General features: G+C 42.0%; 1 protein-coding gene across 1 annotated transcript in view; it reads right to left on the minus strand.

Moving 5' to 3' along the window:
- VWF (von Willebrand factor) overlaps positions 1-18,407 on the minus strand; it is a 219,839-nt gene that overhangs the window by 42,678 nt on the left and 158,754 nt on the right. Inside the window, exons 39-41 of the mRNA XM_089669873.1 lie at positions 16,756-16,858; positions 16,593-16,667; positions 5,811-5,915 (exon numbers count right to left, since the gene is read on the minus strand). Coding sequence (XP_089525999.1) covers positions 5,811-5,915; positions 16,593-16,667; positions 16,756-16,858 — 283 coding nt within the window. The remainder of the gene's footprint in view (positions 1-5,810; positions 5,916-16,592; positions 16,668-16,755; positions 16,859-18,407) is intronic.

Below are 18,407 nucleotides of genomic sequence, written 5' to 3' on the forward strand. Positions count from 1 at the left end.
ATCGCGTTTTCTGTCTCTGAAATCTAGGAGGTACGCCAGGTCATCATTGGAACTGTTGCCCACAGCAACCAAATTCCTTGATTAGTGTCAGAGATAAGGCCCAGTTGGGGTCTCCTATAGGCAAGAGCTTCCCTTTTGCTCCAATTTCATGGCTTCACAGACTTTCAAAGCTGAAAATGTTCCCGATTTTATACATAGATATACATTTTCAGTAGGTGTGACTGGTGGAGCAGCTGTAGTATTTGACAGCCAGTCTAGTGTACACTCAGTAACATATGCTTGTCCGCTGGTCCAGGATCTCTGGAGTTTTCCCAACTTTCCCGTGTGAAAAGCCTTGCTCGTGGTGTTATTGCCTCGCTGTGGAAGCTCACTGCATTGGAATGTGTGGAGCAAATCCTCAGCCAAGCTGGTGGTATGGAACCGGGGTTTGGTGAATAATACACTGGGATAAAGGGAATGAAGGCTTTTCACAGCAACATATAAAATGAAGCGAATTCAAACCAAAAGGTCAACTGTTGAAAGATGCCTCTTAGTAAACGGAGCCCTGTAACAAGCAGCGGAACATGGATTTTTCCAGAAATCCCTATTTATGGCAGTTAAAGTATTAGGTTTACCTAAATAATACCAGCCAGATCAATGGGGATAAATGCAGAATCACACACAAAAATATATATATATTGTGTGTGTGTGTAGTGATAGATTAAAAAGGTAAAATAATGTCATTTTAAAGAACTCTGTACCATGTACAAGCATTTGTCCAGCAGTCCTATATAATCACAGAACATCTTGGTGATGTCAGGTATACTTATAATACTTAGAACTTCTTGGTGATGTCAGGTATACTTATAATTCCCGCAGAGGTACAATATATTCTAGAGTGGTGATGATCCACATATATAAACCTATACAGGAATACTTATAAATATAAAACATCATTAAACCCAAAAACAAAAATGTGATATGCCAATCTTTGGATGTGGTGGCTGCATTAGTTTTCTTTTTTAAAGTGGAAGGCAAGTCCAGGCCTAACTAAGCTTAAATCTTCTCCCACCCAATTCTAAGCCTAATTGATCTACCCTGTAAAAGGAAAGATGCCTATACTTACCTATTCTGATGATTGGTTTCCAGCACTATACAGGAATACTTATAAATATAAAACATCATTAAACCCAAAAACAAAAATGTGATATGGCAGTCTTTGGATGTGGTGGCTGCATTAGTTTTTTTTTTTAAAGTGGAAGGAAAGTCAAGACCTAATTAAGCGGGGCAGCACCCTGGCTAAGTGGTTAGCACTTTCGCCTGGCAGTACTAGGGTCATTGGTTCGAATCACAACCATGGCACCACCTGCCTGGAGTTTGCATGTTCTCCCTGTGTCTGTGTGGGTTTCCTCCAGGTACTCCGGTTTCCTCCCACACTCCAAAGACATGCTGGTAGGTGAATTGGCTCCTGTCTAAATTGGCCCTAATATGTGTATGTATGAATGTGAGTTAGGGACCTTAGATTGTACACCCCTTGAGGGTTAGGGACTGATGTGAATGTACAATATATATGTGAAGCGCTGCATAAATTTGCGGCGCTATATAAGTACCTGAAATAAATAAATAAGCTTAAATCTTCTCCCACCCAATTCTAAGCCTAATTGATCTACCCTGTAAAAGCAAAGATGCCTATACTTACCTATTCTGATGATTGGCTTCCAGCACTGGCCTCAGTATAGAGGATGGACAGTCAATAACAGATGCCCCATAGTAAGCCTATGGCTGACATCATCACCCAGGCTCTGCAGCCATTGTTGGCTATGTCAAACTGAAGCTGGCACTGGAGAGATCATGTGACAGTCAGTGTAGATGGGGGAATCCCTCCTGATGTGCTAATGTATTCTGACAGTGGGAGGTTTACCTGCCATCAAAATACAATGATCACTGCTACTGGCTATAGCCTGCGGCAGAGATTGTACGACATAGAGCAACAGGCTGATTGTACTGAAGGCGGTCAATAAATCAACTTCTGTATAACCAACCTGCCCAAAGATGGATCGAAATTCATCTGTTTCCTGCTGAAGTGGCTAAATTTCATCTATGGCTAGTTTTAGTTAGGTTTTGACTTGCCTTCCACCTAAAACTAAGAACATTTTCAGAAAATACCTGCTGATCTGGCCAGAAATGCAGTGTCATTGCCACTTACTGTGAGCTAAGCTGGAAGCATAAACCTTATCTGATCTTACTTGTGTAAACTACTAATCCCATCGGGAAAACAAAATGTATGTATATATATATATATATATATATATATATATATTGGAGATGAACAAAGGCAGACATGTTTCACAGTGGGTGCCAACCATGACCCCCCTTATAGATACAGTGGAGGAGGGAGTATATCCATCCTAAGATAGGAAATGTGTTATTCATAGGATTGGAAGGATAAAATAGGGCTTGAAGAAAGGAAACTGCTTATCCAAATATAGCCACTTCATCTAAGAATTGGTTTAGGTAACATTTAAATTGAACCTATCATTGCTTTTATTTTAAGTGCATGAATGATAATTATTGTGTAAGTGTAACAATTCCAGATATACTGTATATTACCTCTTACAGATATCACAGCGCCCCTCCAACAATGCCTTCATCATCTTTTCTCGGCAGAAGGACAGCATAATTTTTACTCAGGCATCATCCATGGTAATCATCTACTACTTGGACTTTGATGTTGGCTCTGAGATGGCACAGGCATATAAATCATGGTGCTTGTGCAGTTCCTGATTTTGTTCACAAACGTCTGTTGACCCCTACTGCATTCTCTAACCTTGTGACAATGTTGTAGTTTGTTCACTGAAGGGGAGAGGAGGCTGAGGTTCCACCTAATGGTTTCTTATATCTCTTAGGATTTCCGGAGGGTGGTAAAAACAGGCAATTGAGCAGCCCCAATTTTACCACCCCCTGACTGCCCACCTAAACTAGGACATGCAGCTGCTCAGGACTGTACACATACCATGGCCATGATGCTGTGCTTCACGGCCAAGGCAAACATTAAACAGTATTTTGCATTCAGTACCTGTGACTGGAACTGCAGTAAGCAAGTGTACAATCCAAACGCACACGTTCCTGCGTTAAAAATGGCTGTGTGCAGGGGCGGACTGACAACTCATGGGGTCCCCCGGGCAATAGGGGATCATGGGACCCCTGTGTACTTGCCCAAACTCAAAAAAGCCTATGAAAAAGGTGATATCAAGGTGACTTCAAGTGCTCTCATCTATTCATATCCTCCTGATAATAAGGTGCTGTGCGGTATAGTGAAGAAATATACTGAAGAAATGCACACTCACCAGAACGCACAGTTTAATGGGCGTTTATAAATATAAATTTCCCTTGGGTTCATCAGCTGGTCAAGGTAAGGTCTGCAATGCGATAGCCTCCCTCCAGTGATCCTGGATATTACTGTTGGGACATCAGGGTGATCCCTTGGATGGTGGCCTGTGGACTGCTCCTTAATGATTGTATACGTTCCTTCCCCAGCAGTGAGATGAGTGACTGTGAATTGATACTCCACAGGGGAGTCAAAACAGAGACATCTCCATAGTGTAGTAGTTAAGTAATTTATTCCAGGTAAAACGAAGATAATAAAAACAGCAGTGTGCGAGAAAACTCATGGACTAACCGTCCAATGTTAAAGATGGCCGCCGGAGCTCCACGATGCTCCGGCGACGTGACGTCACGGCGTTCCTGGCTCCTCCTACGCGTTTCGTGCACACGCACGTCGTCTGGGGGGATTTGCCAATTCATCTGTTTCCTGCTGAAGTGGCTAAATTTCATCTATGGCTAGTTTTAGTTAGGTTTTGACTTGCCTTCCACCTAAAGCTAAGAACATTTTCAGAAAATACCTGCTGATCTGGCCAGAAATGCAGTGTCATTGTCACTTACTGTGAGCTAAGCTGGAAGCATAAACCTTATCTGATCTTACTTGTGTAAACTACTAATCCCATCGGGAAAACAAAATGTATGTATATTGGCAAATCCCCCCAGACGACGTGCGTGTGCACAAAACGCGTAGGAGGAGCCAGGAACGCCGTGACGTCACGCCGCCGGAGCATCGTGGAGCTCCGGCGGCCATCTTTAACATTGGATGGTTAGTCCATGAGTTTTCTCGCACACTGCTGTTTTTATTATCTTCGTTTTACCTGGAATAAATTACTTAACTACTACACTATGGAGATGTCTCTGTTTTGACTCCCCTGTGGAGTATCAATTCACAGTCACTCATCTCACTGCTGGGGAAGGAACGTATACAATCATTAAGGAGCAGTCCACAGGCCACCATCCAAGGGATCACCCTGATGTCCCAACAGTAATATCCAGGATCACTGGAGGGAGGCTATCGCATTGCAGACCTTACCTTGACCAGCTGATGAACCCAAGGGAAATTTATATTTATAAACGCCCATTAAACTGTGCGTTCTGGTGAGTGTGCATTTCTTCAGCACTATACCGCACAGCACCTTATTATCAGGAGGATATGAATAGATGAGAGCACTTGAAGTCACCTTGATATCACCACATGAACTGTTTCATTTATTTATTTTTTTTTTCATTTATAGTATTTCTCTTTTTAGCGCTGCTTCTGATTTATATTATTTTATGGGGTTTATGGTTACCTGGTGCACAGCTGCTATTCTACTTTTGTAGGTGCGCTCGTATACATTTTCTTTACTATGAAAAAGGTACCAAGGGCATCTCATGGGGCCCCCTACTGACCCTGGGCCCTCAGACAGTGCCCGAGTTTCCAAATGGTCAGTCCGCCCCTGGCTGTGTGTATAAGTGGGTGCTGCAGTGACCGTCGGCTGGAACCGAACAGAATCAGCAAGGGAGAATGTCACCAGCACACCGAGGATCACCAATATGGGTCCAAAAGTTTTAATAAACGATCATATAGTTACAGCAAGACAACGTTTCAGAGTCTCGCAGGATCCCTTCATCAGGCATGTGACCTGCCTGATGAAGGGGTCCTGTGAGACTCCCAAATGTTGCCTTGCTGTAACTATGTGATCGTTTATTAAAACGTTTGGACCCATATTGATGATCCTCGGTGTGCTGGTGAAATTTTACCTTGCTGGAACTGCGGTACCACGTGTTCAAGTGACTGGGGGCAACTGCCAAACGACTGTGTGCTATACAAGCAGTATCAGTGTGGTGGGTCAGCATTTTGAGGGCTAAAACAGGCAGTGAGGAGACAACATGTCACCTCTTCACTGTCTATCAAACGCTCTCTGAAAAGTGATTCACTGCTTTCTTTCCAGCAGAGCCCCTAAAGGCTAATCCGTACATTCAGCCAAACTGCTGTTCCTCTGAAAAGTGATCCATGGTGGGCTAAGTTCCTTGGTCTGCACACATGCTGTGCCCATTATAAAGGGTTCCCACTCTTTATGCTGGATTCATTTATTTTAAAGCATGCAGAATGTAAAAGGAGGAGTTGGTACACGCAAAGGTTGGCAGGAACACTCAAAGCTCCTAAATGGACAGAACCACAGAAGGAAATTATGGAAAGGAGATCTCACTGTTGGAGTATCCAAGGCATATAGGCAACCAGGGACCAACCCAACTCACAAGGCTCCACCTATAGCTAAAATATCACTTTTGGGTGCAGTGGTCTCTTAACTGTTCATCAACATTCCTCATGGTGATCATAACAAGACACTGAGATTATGACATCATTACTCTAGAGAAGTTAATATTTAATTCTAATGTTTCTGTCTAGAAAATGTTTTGGTATATTTCTAGGGTATATAAAGATAAATTATATATATAAAGCGTACCACATTTATAGATTGGCATGCATTCTCCAGCGTTGGTAAGTACGGGTACCATTCCATCTTCACAGTGTGGTATAGGAGGTAAGTTACAGGTACTGTTATCACAAACTGTAAAAGGAAAAAAAAACAGCATTTTTAACAAAATGACATATTTGGGTCTCATAGCATTGATTAAGATTGTCAAAGAATAACTTTATTTTTAATACAAATGTGCGCACACTTTTCATAATCAAATTACTGCAGGACTGGGATTATATCCACACCGCTGGTGCCCCAAAAACAGGTATAAATATGTGAAGAGGATTTATAAGCAATTATGTATTTTTAGTGTACAGCTTTCAGCCCCTCCATTACTGAATCTCAAAGAAAATTATCTGTGCTAACTAGACCAACACATCCTGGGACGTTCCCTCTGTGTAATTCTCAAGCTGTAATTTTCTATTGCTTGAAGTTGGATCCGCTTATATTTTGCTTTCCCTGTGTAATTTTCCCCCTCATTTAAAAAGCTAATGCCATTTTTAAAAAATAACCTTTCCATTTTCAATACATACCTTATTTTAGACCCATTAATGTCATCACTGGGTCTCTGTGTTTCTGTATTCAATGGCGGTAGATCATGGCTGGTGGGAGGGGTGGGAAGGGTGCTGAACATAGCTTTCTGAAAACATCACAGTGCCTTTCCTCAGTACTCCTCACAAGAGCCCTCAGCTCTGGTGCAAGCAGTGGGTTGGCTCTTGGGAAGAGTTATGGAAATATCCAAATGCCTTGATGGGTGGCTGTCGATGTGGAAGAGTGAGTGTTTCTAGACAGGCTGCATTTACATGTAGACCACCCTACGTAATGTTCACATTTGATGCTGAGCCTCAGTGAATGAAAGAACAAAAATCCAGTGAATAAAAGGGGTGGGCCAGGGACAGTCATGCCAGGAAGGAAACTGTTAGATGATGGTGGATGTCCTCCAGCCAGAAAATGAGGCTCTATCTGGCTTACTGCAGTTCACAGTGTGCAGAGAAATTAGAAGGAACATTCTCAGCAGGGGGAGCAGCCTGTACAATTGTGCAAGATTGAAGTGAATGCTTGAGTTCAGCTTTAAAGTAAGGTTACCATTCATCCCTGTTTCCCCCATGGACCACCACAGGACACTGTAGTGCTGGGATGTCTTTAGTGGAGTACCCTCTTAGCTGTTTGTTTCTACACAACTGTCTCATTTGGGTTAATCTCTTGAAAAACCAAAGTGGAATGGGCACTTAGGAAGGATATGAAGGTGTCGAAGTAAATCTGGTGTAAAACATACAAAGAATCAAAGAAGCATAATCCAGCTAGGCTCAAAGACAGTCCTCAACAAAGCCCCAACACAACAAGTAGAGCCTGGAGGGCCTCAGTTTCACACCTCGCCAATAGATTAGGACTCTGCATGTCTACATGACAAACATTTTCCAACAGATCTGAGAGGAAGGAAGGTAAAATTTGTCAAATAAAGGGATTAAGGAAGACTTCTGAAATGTTTGTATGTAAGGAGTGATTTTCTAAATTACCAAATAATATTACTTTGTTCATTGTTATGGCAACCCTGCGGGAAGAGGTCTGTTTACCGGCCCAGATGGGAAAAACATCAGGTAGCCCAATAATATGAACCTGTAGGAACAGGATGCAACCTTTCAAAATTTATAAAATACAACACAAATCCTCACCTTACCCTCAGGTCCTTCTCTAAAGTCTCGCCCAAGTCTTTAGTAACAAAGCAGGAGGATATTCAGAGGTGTAGAAATGATTATGAATTGTCAAAGAAAACATGTGAAGAGAGAAAATAGAATAATATATTCCTGCCAGACTGACGGAATGTACAAAGTGACTCAGTGATTCGCATACTTGAACCGACAGCTTATAATGAGAAAAATAACACAATTTGCATACAAGGGTTCGGTGTTTAAAAAAGTGCACTTTATAGAAATGAATGTGAATTGTTCGGTGCATAAAACAATTCTGAATAAATCTTAACAATATTCATTTTATGTTAACCCCTTGGTGCCGGAGCCTCCTGGCCCTTTAAGAGGTTTGTGAAGCCAGGAAGCAGGGCGGGATTAAGGGTCATATAACCACTGTGATTGGCTGTGACAGCAGTCACCTGATTGGAAAGCTCCCAATTACAAGTAGGGATTGGGACCTTTCCGTGAGGCACCGGTAAATGGCATATGTTTGTTTATATTGGGTACGAAAATTTGCGGCCTCTTGGTGTCAAGGCCCAGCTCCTTATTTGTGTAGTGCCGGTACCAAGGAGTTAACTTTTATAAATACCAAAGGATAAAATAAATGTTTATTTTGGATAAAGTGGGGGAGGGTAAATTTTAAACGGTTAGTTCACCCTTACCAAAAACTGCCTATGCAGGTAAGGGGCTCATGCACATAACATCAAACTGTGCAGCTTTGATTAAAGTAATGCCATTGATATAGGTGAAGGCCATTGACATACCTCTCGAAACTCCCAGAGATGGCATCTTCCCATCCTGTCTTGTTGCTAGGACATTGATAAAACACTCAGCCACTTTAAACCCTTTCACATGAGCTCTCAACCCACTGATGCTGCGATGGAGGAGATAGTGGACACCACACACGTGCAGGGGTTTGAGAGCTTGCTCCTGTGATGACGGAAGTTAGCAGTAATGGCTAGGAATCTCTTAGCAACATTCTAGCAACAAGGTAGGACAGGTTGATGCCATCTGTGGAAGTTTTTGGCCAGGCTTCAGGAGGTATGTAAAAGGCCTATACCTATAGCAAGTGCATTATTCAATTATGGCTGCATCGTTTGTTTTTATCTACAGGTGCTCCTTACCTGTATAGACTATTTTTTGATAAAGGTGAACCAACCCTTTAACCACTTCCCGTCCGGCCGCTGTATATAAACGGGCAGGTGGTGGCAGTGCAGGGGTGGGTTGGCGTTCATAAACCGTGTCCGCCATTATGTATTGTGCGCGCTCCCTGGGAGCGCACGGCACCGCGATCCGGTGCCTGCTGTGTCCTCCAGACACAGCGGAACACCGATTACTGTACGGGACCTCTGTGTGACGTCCCGATCATGTGATCACTGATTTGACAATCAGTGATCACATGAATAGGTGTAAGCAAGATATCACTCCTGACATCATTGCTTACTACGTGTAAAATCTGTGAATGATCACAGAGGTCACATGGTACAAGGCTACTCACAACAGTCTTGTACCATGTGACAAGCTGTGACCAATCACAGCTCTCACAGTATTTCTCAATGGCTGCAAGAATGCAGCCAGAGAGAAGGAGAAATTATTGCTTTTACAGCCTTTATGGGTGTAAAAGCAATCAGTGTAAAAAAAAAATCTTCATCACCCCCCACAAGTAATACAGTGTCACTATTGTGACACTGTACTGCTAGGGTGACAGTATGTTAAAATAAAACCAAAAAACATAAATAATAATATAAAGAAATAAAATAAGAATGTCCAAAAAAAATTTTTGAAAAATTATAATTTTTAGTTATAAACTAATTTGGGTTATTTTTTACTAAAAAGATAGCTGAATACATTTTGGCCAAGATTTATGAAAAAAGATTATTTATTTGCAAAATTTTATAAGAAAAACACTGTTTTTCAAAATTTTTGGACTTTTTCATTTATATAGCAAAAAAATAAAAATCCCAGTGGTGAATACATACCACCAAAATAAAGTTTTATCTGTCTCAAAAAAATGCTAAACAATTAATATGGGTACAGTGTTGCATGACCACGCAATTGTCATTCAAAGTGCGACAGCACTGAAAGCTGAAAATTGGCCTGGACAGGAAGGGGATAAAAGTGTCCGGACATGAAGTGGTTAAAGAGAATAATAGCCCCCTGGAGTCATGATGAAAGGAGACCCCTGGATGATGCTTCCTAGCCTAGGTTGTTTTGTTAGGTAAATAAAACTAACAGATATTTGCTGTCATGCACCTAAATGATGGGGATGGGCTATATGAAAGGGATTGATTTACTAAAACTGGAGAGTGCAAAATCTGGTGCAGCTGTGCATGGTAGCAAATCAGTTTCTAACTTGTTTAACCACATGCCGCCCAGCCACTGTATAAATACGGCGGCACGGCGGCACGGCTGGGCAAAAGCACGTTTTAAAACGTGTGTTTTGTAAACAGGTAGGGGGCGCGCGCGAGGCGCGCCGCCGCCCTACCTGTCCCGCCAATCACAGCCGCGGATGTCAGTTGCCGGGTCACAGACGGTCGTTACCGGCTATGTCCCGGCGATCGGTGGCAATCGCTGACAGAGAGTACAGCTGCAGAAGCTGTGCTTTCTCTCAGTTCCCTGACAGCTCCAGGACATGCTGATCGGGACAGAAACGTTTCTCTCTCCCGATCTGCGGTGTTCCCTGCAGTACACACCCCAGCCTCCTAGTAAAACACTCCCCCTCACACAGTTAACCCTTTCCCTGAATAATAAACGTAACCCCTTCCTCCCCAGTGCCATTAGTACAGTGACAGTTTTTTTTTTGTTGCACTGATCACTGTATTGGTGTCACTGGGGATGTCAGTGACCCCAAGTCACTACCCCCCAATGTCAGAATGTCCGCCACAGTCCCGCAGTCCCACGATAAGTTGCTGATCGCCGCCATAAGTCACTGATCACCGCCATTATTAGTATATAAAAAGTATATAAAAAAAATAAAAATCCCAGTATCTCTGCCACCATTTGTAAACGCTATAACTTTCACGTAAACCAATTAATTTACACGTATTGGTTTTTTTTTTAGCAAAGACATGTCGCAGAATGCATTTTGGCAGAAATTTATGACTAAATTTGATTTTTACATTTTTTTTTACTGGACATGTTTTATAGCAAAAAGTCCAAAATATTGTTTTTTTTCCCTCAAAATTGTCAGCCTTTTTTTTTATAGCGCAAAAAATAAAAACCGCACAGGCGATGAAATACCACCGAAAGAAAGCTCAATTTGTGGGAAAAAAAAGGATTTCATTTATGTACCGTATTGCATGACCGCGCAATTGTCCGTTAAACTAGTGCAGCGCTGTATAGCAAAAAAATGGCGTACATTGCAGTATCTATACCATAGTTTGTAGACGCTATAACGTTCACACAAAGCAATCAATATACACTTATTGGGATTATTTTTACCAAAAACATGGAGCAGAATACATTTTGGCCTAAATTTATAACCAACTTTGAGTTTACTATTTATTTTTTATAGCTGAAAGTAAAAAATATTGTTTTTCTTCAAAATTTTTGGCCTTTTTTTGTTTAAAGCGTGAAAAATAAAAAGCGCAAAGGTGATCAAAGAAAGCTTTATTTGTGTGAAAAAAGGACGCAAATTTCATTTGGGTGCAGCATTGCATGACCGCGCAATTACCAGCTGAATTAGTGCAGCGCCGAGTAGCAAAAAGAGACCTGGTCATTAAGGGGGGTAAATCCTCTGGGGGTCAAGTGGTTAATTAAGATTTAAAAAAACTGATTGGTTTCTACTCAGGGCTGCACCAGATTTTGCACTCTAATTTTAGTAAATCAACCCCAAAGTGTATGTCCAGGCATTACCCAAATTACCCCCAGACCCCCCCCCCCCCCTTTAGACTAGAGCAAATTCCAGCATGATTTTTATCTTGTTCCTGTAGTAAAAAAACCGACTTATTGCTCCCTGTAATGTCATCGCCAGGCTTGTGAAGTTCTTGCAGGGGTAACTGCTGGGAGGTCAATTTCTAACGATGTAAGCATGCATCCAGAACTACATCTGCTAAGAGCCCCTTCCCTACACACAGTGTGTGGACAGGTTCTTGGGATTCAAGGCAGCAGCACTATTTTACTGGGAATTAAATAAATGTATTCAAGTGGAGCAGGACACAGAGAGGTGGGGGGGCGGTCAGAGTTCTGTAGTCTAGCAGGCAGGGCTAGCAATGATAGCTGGGATTTCATTTCAGGCACTGTGGCACTGTGTTGTCAGCCCAAACAGAAAGATAGGAGCAGGCTGCATTTCTGGATCCAGGAACTTATTGTCCAGGTTTCGGAGGAAAAACTGACAGAGTGATGGCTGTCACCCACATCTCTGCCCCTGCAATGACAGCCATCACTCTTTTTTTCTTTTGAAACCTGGAAAATATATAACCAGTGTGGGAATATTTCCCATTTAATAGCCTGCAGCAACAGCCCTGAAGACGAGAGAGTCTTTTCTCTCGAAACACGTTGGTTTGATGTAATTGTCGATATACTCAATAAATGCTTCTTAATCTTCCATCAAAAGTGCATTCTTTTGGACTTTGGGAGCTCCTTCTTGTCTATTATTCCAAGTCCACATGTGGAACCTTAAGGCCGTACCGGAAAGGCAGCAGCCCGAACCCTAAGAGGGTTTACCGCCAGTATCCACCATTGAGTACAACCGACTGGAGGGACATCTCTCCACCCCGCCACCCAACTAACCCCCTACAATTACAATTGATCCAGTCAGTCCAGTGTGGTCTTCAGCACAAAAAAGTCAGCAAGTATTGACAGTCTGCATGACACCTGCATGGCACCAGCGATCCGCTGATCGCTGGAGCAATGCTTTACAGGCTCCTAACACGAAAAATAATAAATGCACATTTTTTTTATCTGCAAAAAAATGTGCATTTAGATTTTTTGTGAAAAGGTGATCCTTTAAGAGCCAGTAGGGGCGGTCACACTGACCTGAGGTTCCTGCAGCAAATGACCTGATCTTCCTCACACTGATCAGAGGTTCCTCATACTGATTAAAATTGAGAGTTTTCAATTCCCTGGGAAACCTAATTTGGAGCACAATTTTGTAATTTTGGCAAAATGCATGGGAGTCAATAAGAAAAGGAAAATTAAGGTGACGTTTAGAAATTTGTTGTTATTTAAAGTAGCACCAAAGTTTCTTTTTTAGAAACATATTGGAATATATAATTGTTGCACTGGAAAATAACTTCATAGTTTAAAAAAAGGCTCAGAAAGACTTATACTGCTATGTTGCTAAAGGTGGCAGCATCCTGCCTTCTCTGCTCCACTTTCCTGAACTTTCTATAGGTAAGCGCACACCACTGCTTCATCACAGGTCACATATGATCCCCCTCCTCACGACTACTTGTCCCATTATTCCTAGCCCCAGTATGCTTACACCAGCATGTAGTCCTTTCCTGAGAGCACGCACAATAGGGTGACTCCAAAGGTCCCCGCAAGCCAAGGTGCACCCTTGGAAACTGGAAAAGCGGCCAGCTATTCAGGGATTTGGGAAACTGCAGGAACAATCTTTACTACATGAAGGAGCTGCACACGTTGTAAATCGTTTAAGTGTTATTTTACCTTTTCAAAGAAAAATTTAAAAAAAACAACTAACCCCTGTACTTACCTCAATGGGTGATACAGTTTCATTGGCATCGCATCGGAAAGAAGAGGAAGATCAGCACAGTTTTCAAACCTCATTATCATTGTTCTGGGCTGCATTAAAGTGAACCTGTATCACCCATGGAGGTCAGTGCAGAGGGGACCGGGGGGTGGGGAGAATGTAGGGTGTTAGTTCACGTTTTCATTCTTTTTTTTTTAAAGGTCAACACTCTAAGCCCACTGCTAAAAATTTTTAAAAATGCATGTTTACCTTCTACAGTTAATAAATAAAAAAAAGCAAAGTAAAGCAGTCAAAGAATCAATACACAAAAAAGATCAAATACAAAAAAAGGAAAGCAATACAAAGAACACAGCATGAAATAAACTAACCTACTCTAAAAACAAACTCAAAAAAGTCATACCTTCTATAAAAAGAAAAAAAAACTATTTGTTAAAGTGTTACTAAACCCACAACAGTAAAATCAGTCTGTATATGCAGTAAAGCATGCTTGTTATACTGTGGAACCTAAGGGGTTAATCCTCTGCATTGTGTAAAAAGGCCATTTGAACCTGTTTTCTCTGCCCCTCCTTTTGTTCAAATGTCCACCTGACATTGAACCCGTAGCCACATGCACATACTCAGTTTAGTGTGTATTGCTAGAGAGGTTGTTTTTTTCTTGGGGGAGTGCACGTGATCAGCACAGGGCCAATCAGCACTGTCCATACAGAGGGTCAAGGGTTATGCATCCTCCTAGAGCAGAAATAAAACTCCTCCTACAAGCTTTAACATGTGCTTTACTAAAGTCACAAGACTGCTCTAACTGCTGATGAGAAAAGGTATTTAGCAGTTTATATTTACTAAAATAATTGCACTTCCATGTTCTGTGTACTGTGGGAGACTGGATATAGTGAATGCAGGGTCCTGGGTTTAGTAATAGAGTAACCACCTACGCTTTATGGTTTAGACAAAGGGCCAGCAAATTGTGGAATTAGGACCCCGAAGAAGGTCCCACAATCACTGTTTGGGGTCTACATACAATTAATAACACTGATTAGATTTCAGTGAGAACCTTGCCTTTTAATACTCCCAAAACCGCAACTATCTGACATTTGGGGCCCTGCGCTTTAGCAGACAGGTACAGAAGGTTTCTCATTTTTCCGCTGGCCTCAAGGTATTTCTAAAAAAAAATTATGAAACAAACTGGATGTCAAACAAACAAAAGCCACACACATTGACAACAGATTTTACTTTATTATCTGAGTGGAATTAGTGTTTGGCGTGCTTTAGCGATTGACGTGTCATTCTTGGAATCCTCTGCACACGATAGACACTGAGTCAGTTCTAATGACAAAAATATTTTCCACTGAAATATTACGGTGGAAGCGTTCTGCATCTGCCAAAGCCTAGACATTTCCGAACCCACAGCAATGACTGAACAAAACAAAGTGTTTTATAACCTGGGAGGGAGATATGAAATTTTTGGATGATTCAATATGAACGTATTGTATAAGGAAAATAATACGGTTATCCACCCAAAACTGGTGTTTCTACTTATTATTTCTGCAGGCCGAATTCTCGTTTATGGAGAGAATCTTCTCTGGAAGGAGTAGCCTCCCACTCTGGACATATAAATAACATTTCCCAGGCAGCTTTTCATAGCTTATATCAGGGTTCAGCAACCCGTAGATTGCAATCTACCAGTAGGTTATGGCCAGGTGACTGGTAGATCGTGGTCTGGGCTTGCTGACCTGCCATCCCAGAGCATCAAACAGAGTGCAATGCAGAGGGACTACTTGTAAAGTTGGAGCTGTAGTAGGGAGCAAGGGCTACTTGGAGGAGGCCAATGCCTCCTCTGTAGTGCTGGCCCATGTCCCATGCGGAGTGATACCAACTGCACTCCACCTCTTATCCCGGCTAGCGGTCTCCAGAGTGGTGCCAGCAGCAGGAAAGAAGATAACTTTAGGTCAGTGTGAAGCAATACACTGGGCATGATATTATAGGGCTGCTTTCACAGTGATGCGCTGCGGTTTACCCACATCCAGGGTACAGTGCAGTGTACCTGTAGCTGTGGGTTTGCAGCACTTTGCCATAGAGTTCAATTATATCCTGCAGGTGTGGTTCACTTTCTGAAAGCTCACCAAAACTCCTGAATGCAGGCGTTTTGGTGTGCTTTCAGAAAGTGCACCACACCTGCAGGATATAATAGAAGTCTATGGCAAAGAACAGCTAACCCAGGGAAATCGCAGATGCATTGCACTGCGCTAGTCTCCTTGCAGCTGATATTTCCCGAACACTTATTATGCCTTGCTCTTCACTGTGTCTTTGTATGGCCATCTTGGTAGAGGCAGGGCTTTGCTTCCTCATGTCAGAGCCTCCAGCAAAGATAACAATAAGCAGCAGGGTAGCTTCACCAAATTGTACTCCAAGTTGTGTTCCAGCTCTCATTTTTTGTGCGTTTCTGCTCGTCACGCATAAAACAGTCAATTCTTTGGAACATTTTCAGGTGTGGAGCATAGCAAGTTTTTCAGTGCGCATTTTGGCATGTTTGTAGAGCATCTCCTGCGTAGCAAACTACATGTCTGCTAACTGCGCTTGGGGTGCAATTATCAATAGCACTGCAAGAGCAACGCAAGCACAAAGCGCTTGTTTTCTGTGTGTTGTCACGTGTTACGCAAACTCCTAGTGTGAATGCAGCTTCAGAAAGGATTTCCCACACATTGGAATGATATCTCTTCCTTTCCCGTTGAGTCCACATAACAGGAAGTGAAGGGAAATCTCCCTAATTGGACACAGATGCAAAATGAAAAACTGACCTTCCCCCACTCCAAGCAAAAATAAAAAAAGTTTTGCCTTTAGATATACTACAGTACATAATCAAATCTATTTTAATAAAACACTAAAGTGTCATATTTTGATTCTGTATTAAAATCTTGCAGCCCACTGTACAGCAGTGCTCAGTCTGCGAGAGGGAGAAGCAGCACAAGGAGTTCATCAGTTCATGTGCTAACAAGGAACATGCTGATAGGAGGAGAGAAAAGAGTGATAGAGAGATTAACTCCGTACTGTGCTGCTTCTCTATTCACTGTCCAGTCACATGCTGGGGACAGGAAGGAGACCTTTTAGTATTACTTACCTATTTACAGTATAGGCGTGTGTAGTGTGGCAGAGAAACGAGTATAGAGAAATAAAAATCATTTGATGGGTACCAGAGCTCTCTTATGTGTATTTTATCTGTATATTTATCTATTTGCCTTTGGTTCAGTTGTAAAGATTTTGCTAAGGGGGCCCATCATAGATGGTGACACCCCTGAATGAGTCCCATGCTACGGGTAGTGTCTCTACATGATTTCATGATAACACAGAGGAGACCTGAATGCAACACAAATTCCATCTGACACACAGCACCAAGCACATCCAGCATTGAAAGGGTTTAATAAGAGTACCCACCACATTCATATTCCGGGCAGCAATGATCGGAAGTCTTCTTCAGCTTTGGAATCTCACAAGGGCCACAAGTGATTGCTGAAATGAAATGAGACATTAATAGGCTGTTAGCACTTCATCACTTAACCAGGAGTTCTGAGAAACAGATATGTATTGGTTGGATTACGTTCGACGGTTGGGCACGGCTTGGGTGAGCAGTTAATCATCCTGTTATCCAGACAAATGCAGATAGTGCATGGTTGAGAGCTGGGAATCCAGCGTTCCAGATGCTAAATGGAAGATAATAACAATTAATTAGCTGCAAGAGAGATAATATCATTGCTAATGTATACATAAGTAGCCTCCTAATGTACACTCTTACAGAAATTGCCTGTCAACAAATCCCTAATTAAAAGAAAAGAACTCTGTTTAATATTCAGTTGTTTTAAACAGGTCCTCCAGCCGTTGAACAAACTACAGTATTTATGTAAAAATGCTGCTAAGGTTGAACTTCTGGTCAGCCATTAAAGTGGTAATAATGTATTATATTGCAGCTTACCAATTCTTAGATGTGGTGGCTGCATACGTTTTCTTTGTATAGGTAAAGGACACACAGTGAGCGCTCTCAAAGAAACAGCAGCTGAACATCCAGGATAAACGCATGTAAAAATCCTCAGTAAAACATATATATATAAAAATGCAGCGCTGTAAAATGATCAAATCATGCAAATCAACACAATAATAGTCCTGAAAAGGTGCTCAATAATTCCCAGTGCCAATGGAAAGAATGCAAACTAACCAGAAACGCATTTAAAATACGCATGTGTGTAAGAAATCCTGGAGATTCCCCTCTCTCCCTCTGGTCAGAAAATGGATATGTGCTGAAATGGATGACGATGACGCCCTCTTGTAGGAAAACGAAATCCTGCAGGTTAGGAAGCTCCCAGGATAGGATATTCCTCTTCAATGGAACCAGGGCTGGGATTGAAATCACCTTTGTGGCTGTGAAGTTGGGAGAAAGGCCCCTCACAGAGAACACAGAGAGATACTCATAGTGTAGTATATTACTTCAATTTATTTAAAAAAACCAAGTAAAACATATAATCAGGTGGCAAGTGAAAGTGACCCACTGACCCTCTTAAAATTATAGGTGGCCGCCGGGCCTCCACATGGCACCGGCGGCGTAGTGTCAAAGACGTCCACAGGCCCCTCTGACGCGTTTCGTGCGCACGCACTTCTTCTGAGGTAGAGCAAGGACTTTGCGCACGAAACGCGTCAGCAGGAGCCTGTGGACGTCGTTGACACTACGCCGCCGGTGCCATGTGGAGGCCCGGTGGCCACCTATAATTTTAAGAGGGTCAGTGGGTCACTTTCACTTGCCACCTGATTATATGTTTTACTTGTTTTTTTTACACACATGCGTATTTTAAATGCGTTTCTGGTTAGTTTGCATTCTTTCCATTGGCACTGGGAATTATTGAGCACCTTTTCAGGACTATTATTGTGTTGATTTGCATGATTTGATCATTTTACAGCGCTGTATTTTTATATATATAAGTTTTCTTTGTTTAGGCTTTTTCCCTTTATGTTCACCGGGTGATCCAGCCAAACCATTGATCACTGACAGGGGTGCTTACAATGATCAGCATTTATTTATTTATGAAAAATCTTTAACCCAAAAGGAAAAAAAACTGTTTGCTGTAACTGCTTAGAAAGTGTTAGCTTAAATTTGTAGGTCAAGTCCATCTAAATCTGCTAGTCTAAGGCCGCTTTCACGTGAAGCAGACTAACTGGATCAGCAGAGGATCTGACCACTGATTCCCTGCTGATCAAAGCAAA

The sequence above is a fragment of the Staurois parvus genome, unplaced genomic scaffold, assembly GCF_062004578.1.
Source record: "Staurois parvus isolate SC_StPar_1 unplaced genomic scaffold, SC_StPar_1.0 ptg000010l, whole genome shotgun sequence".
NCBI classification, from domain to species: Eukaryota; Metazoa; Chordata; class Amphibia; order Anura; family Ranidae; genus Staurois; species Staurois parvus.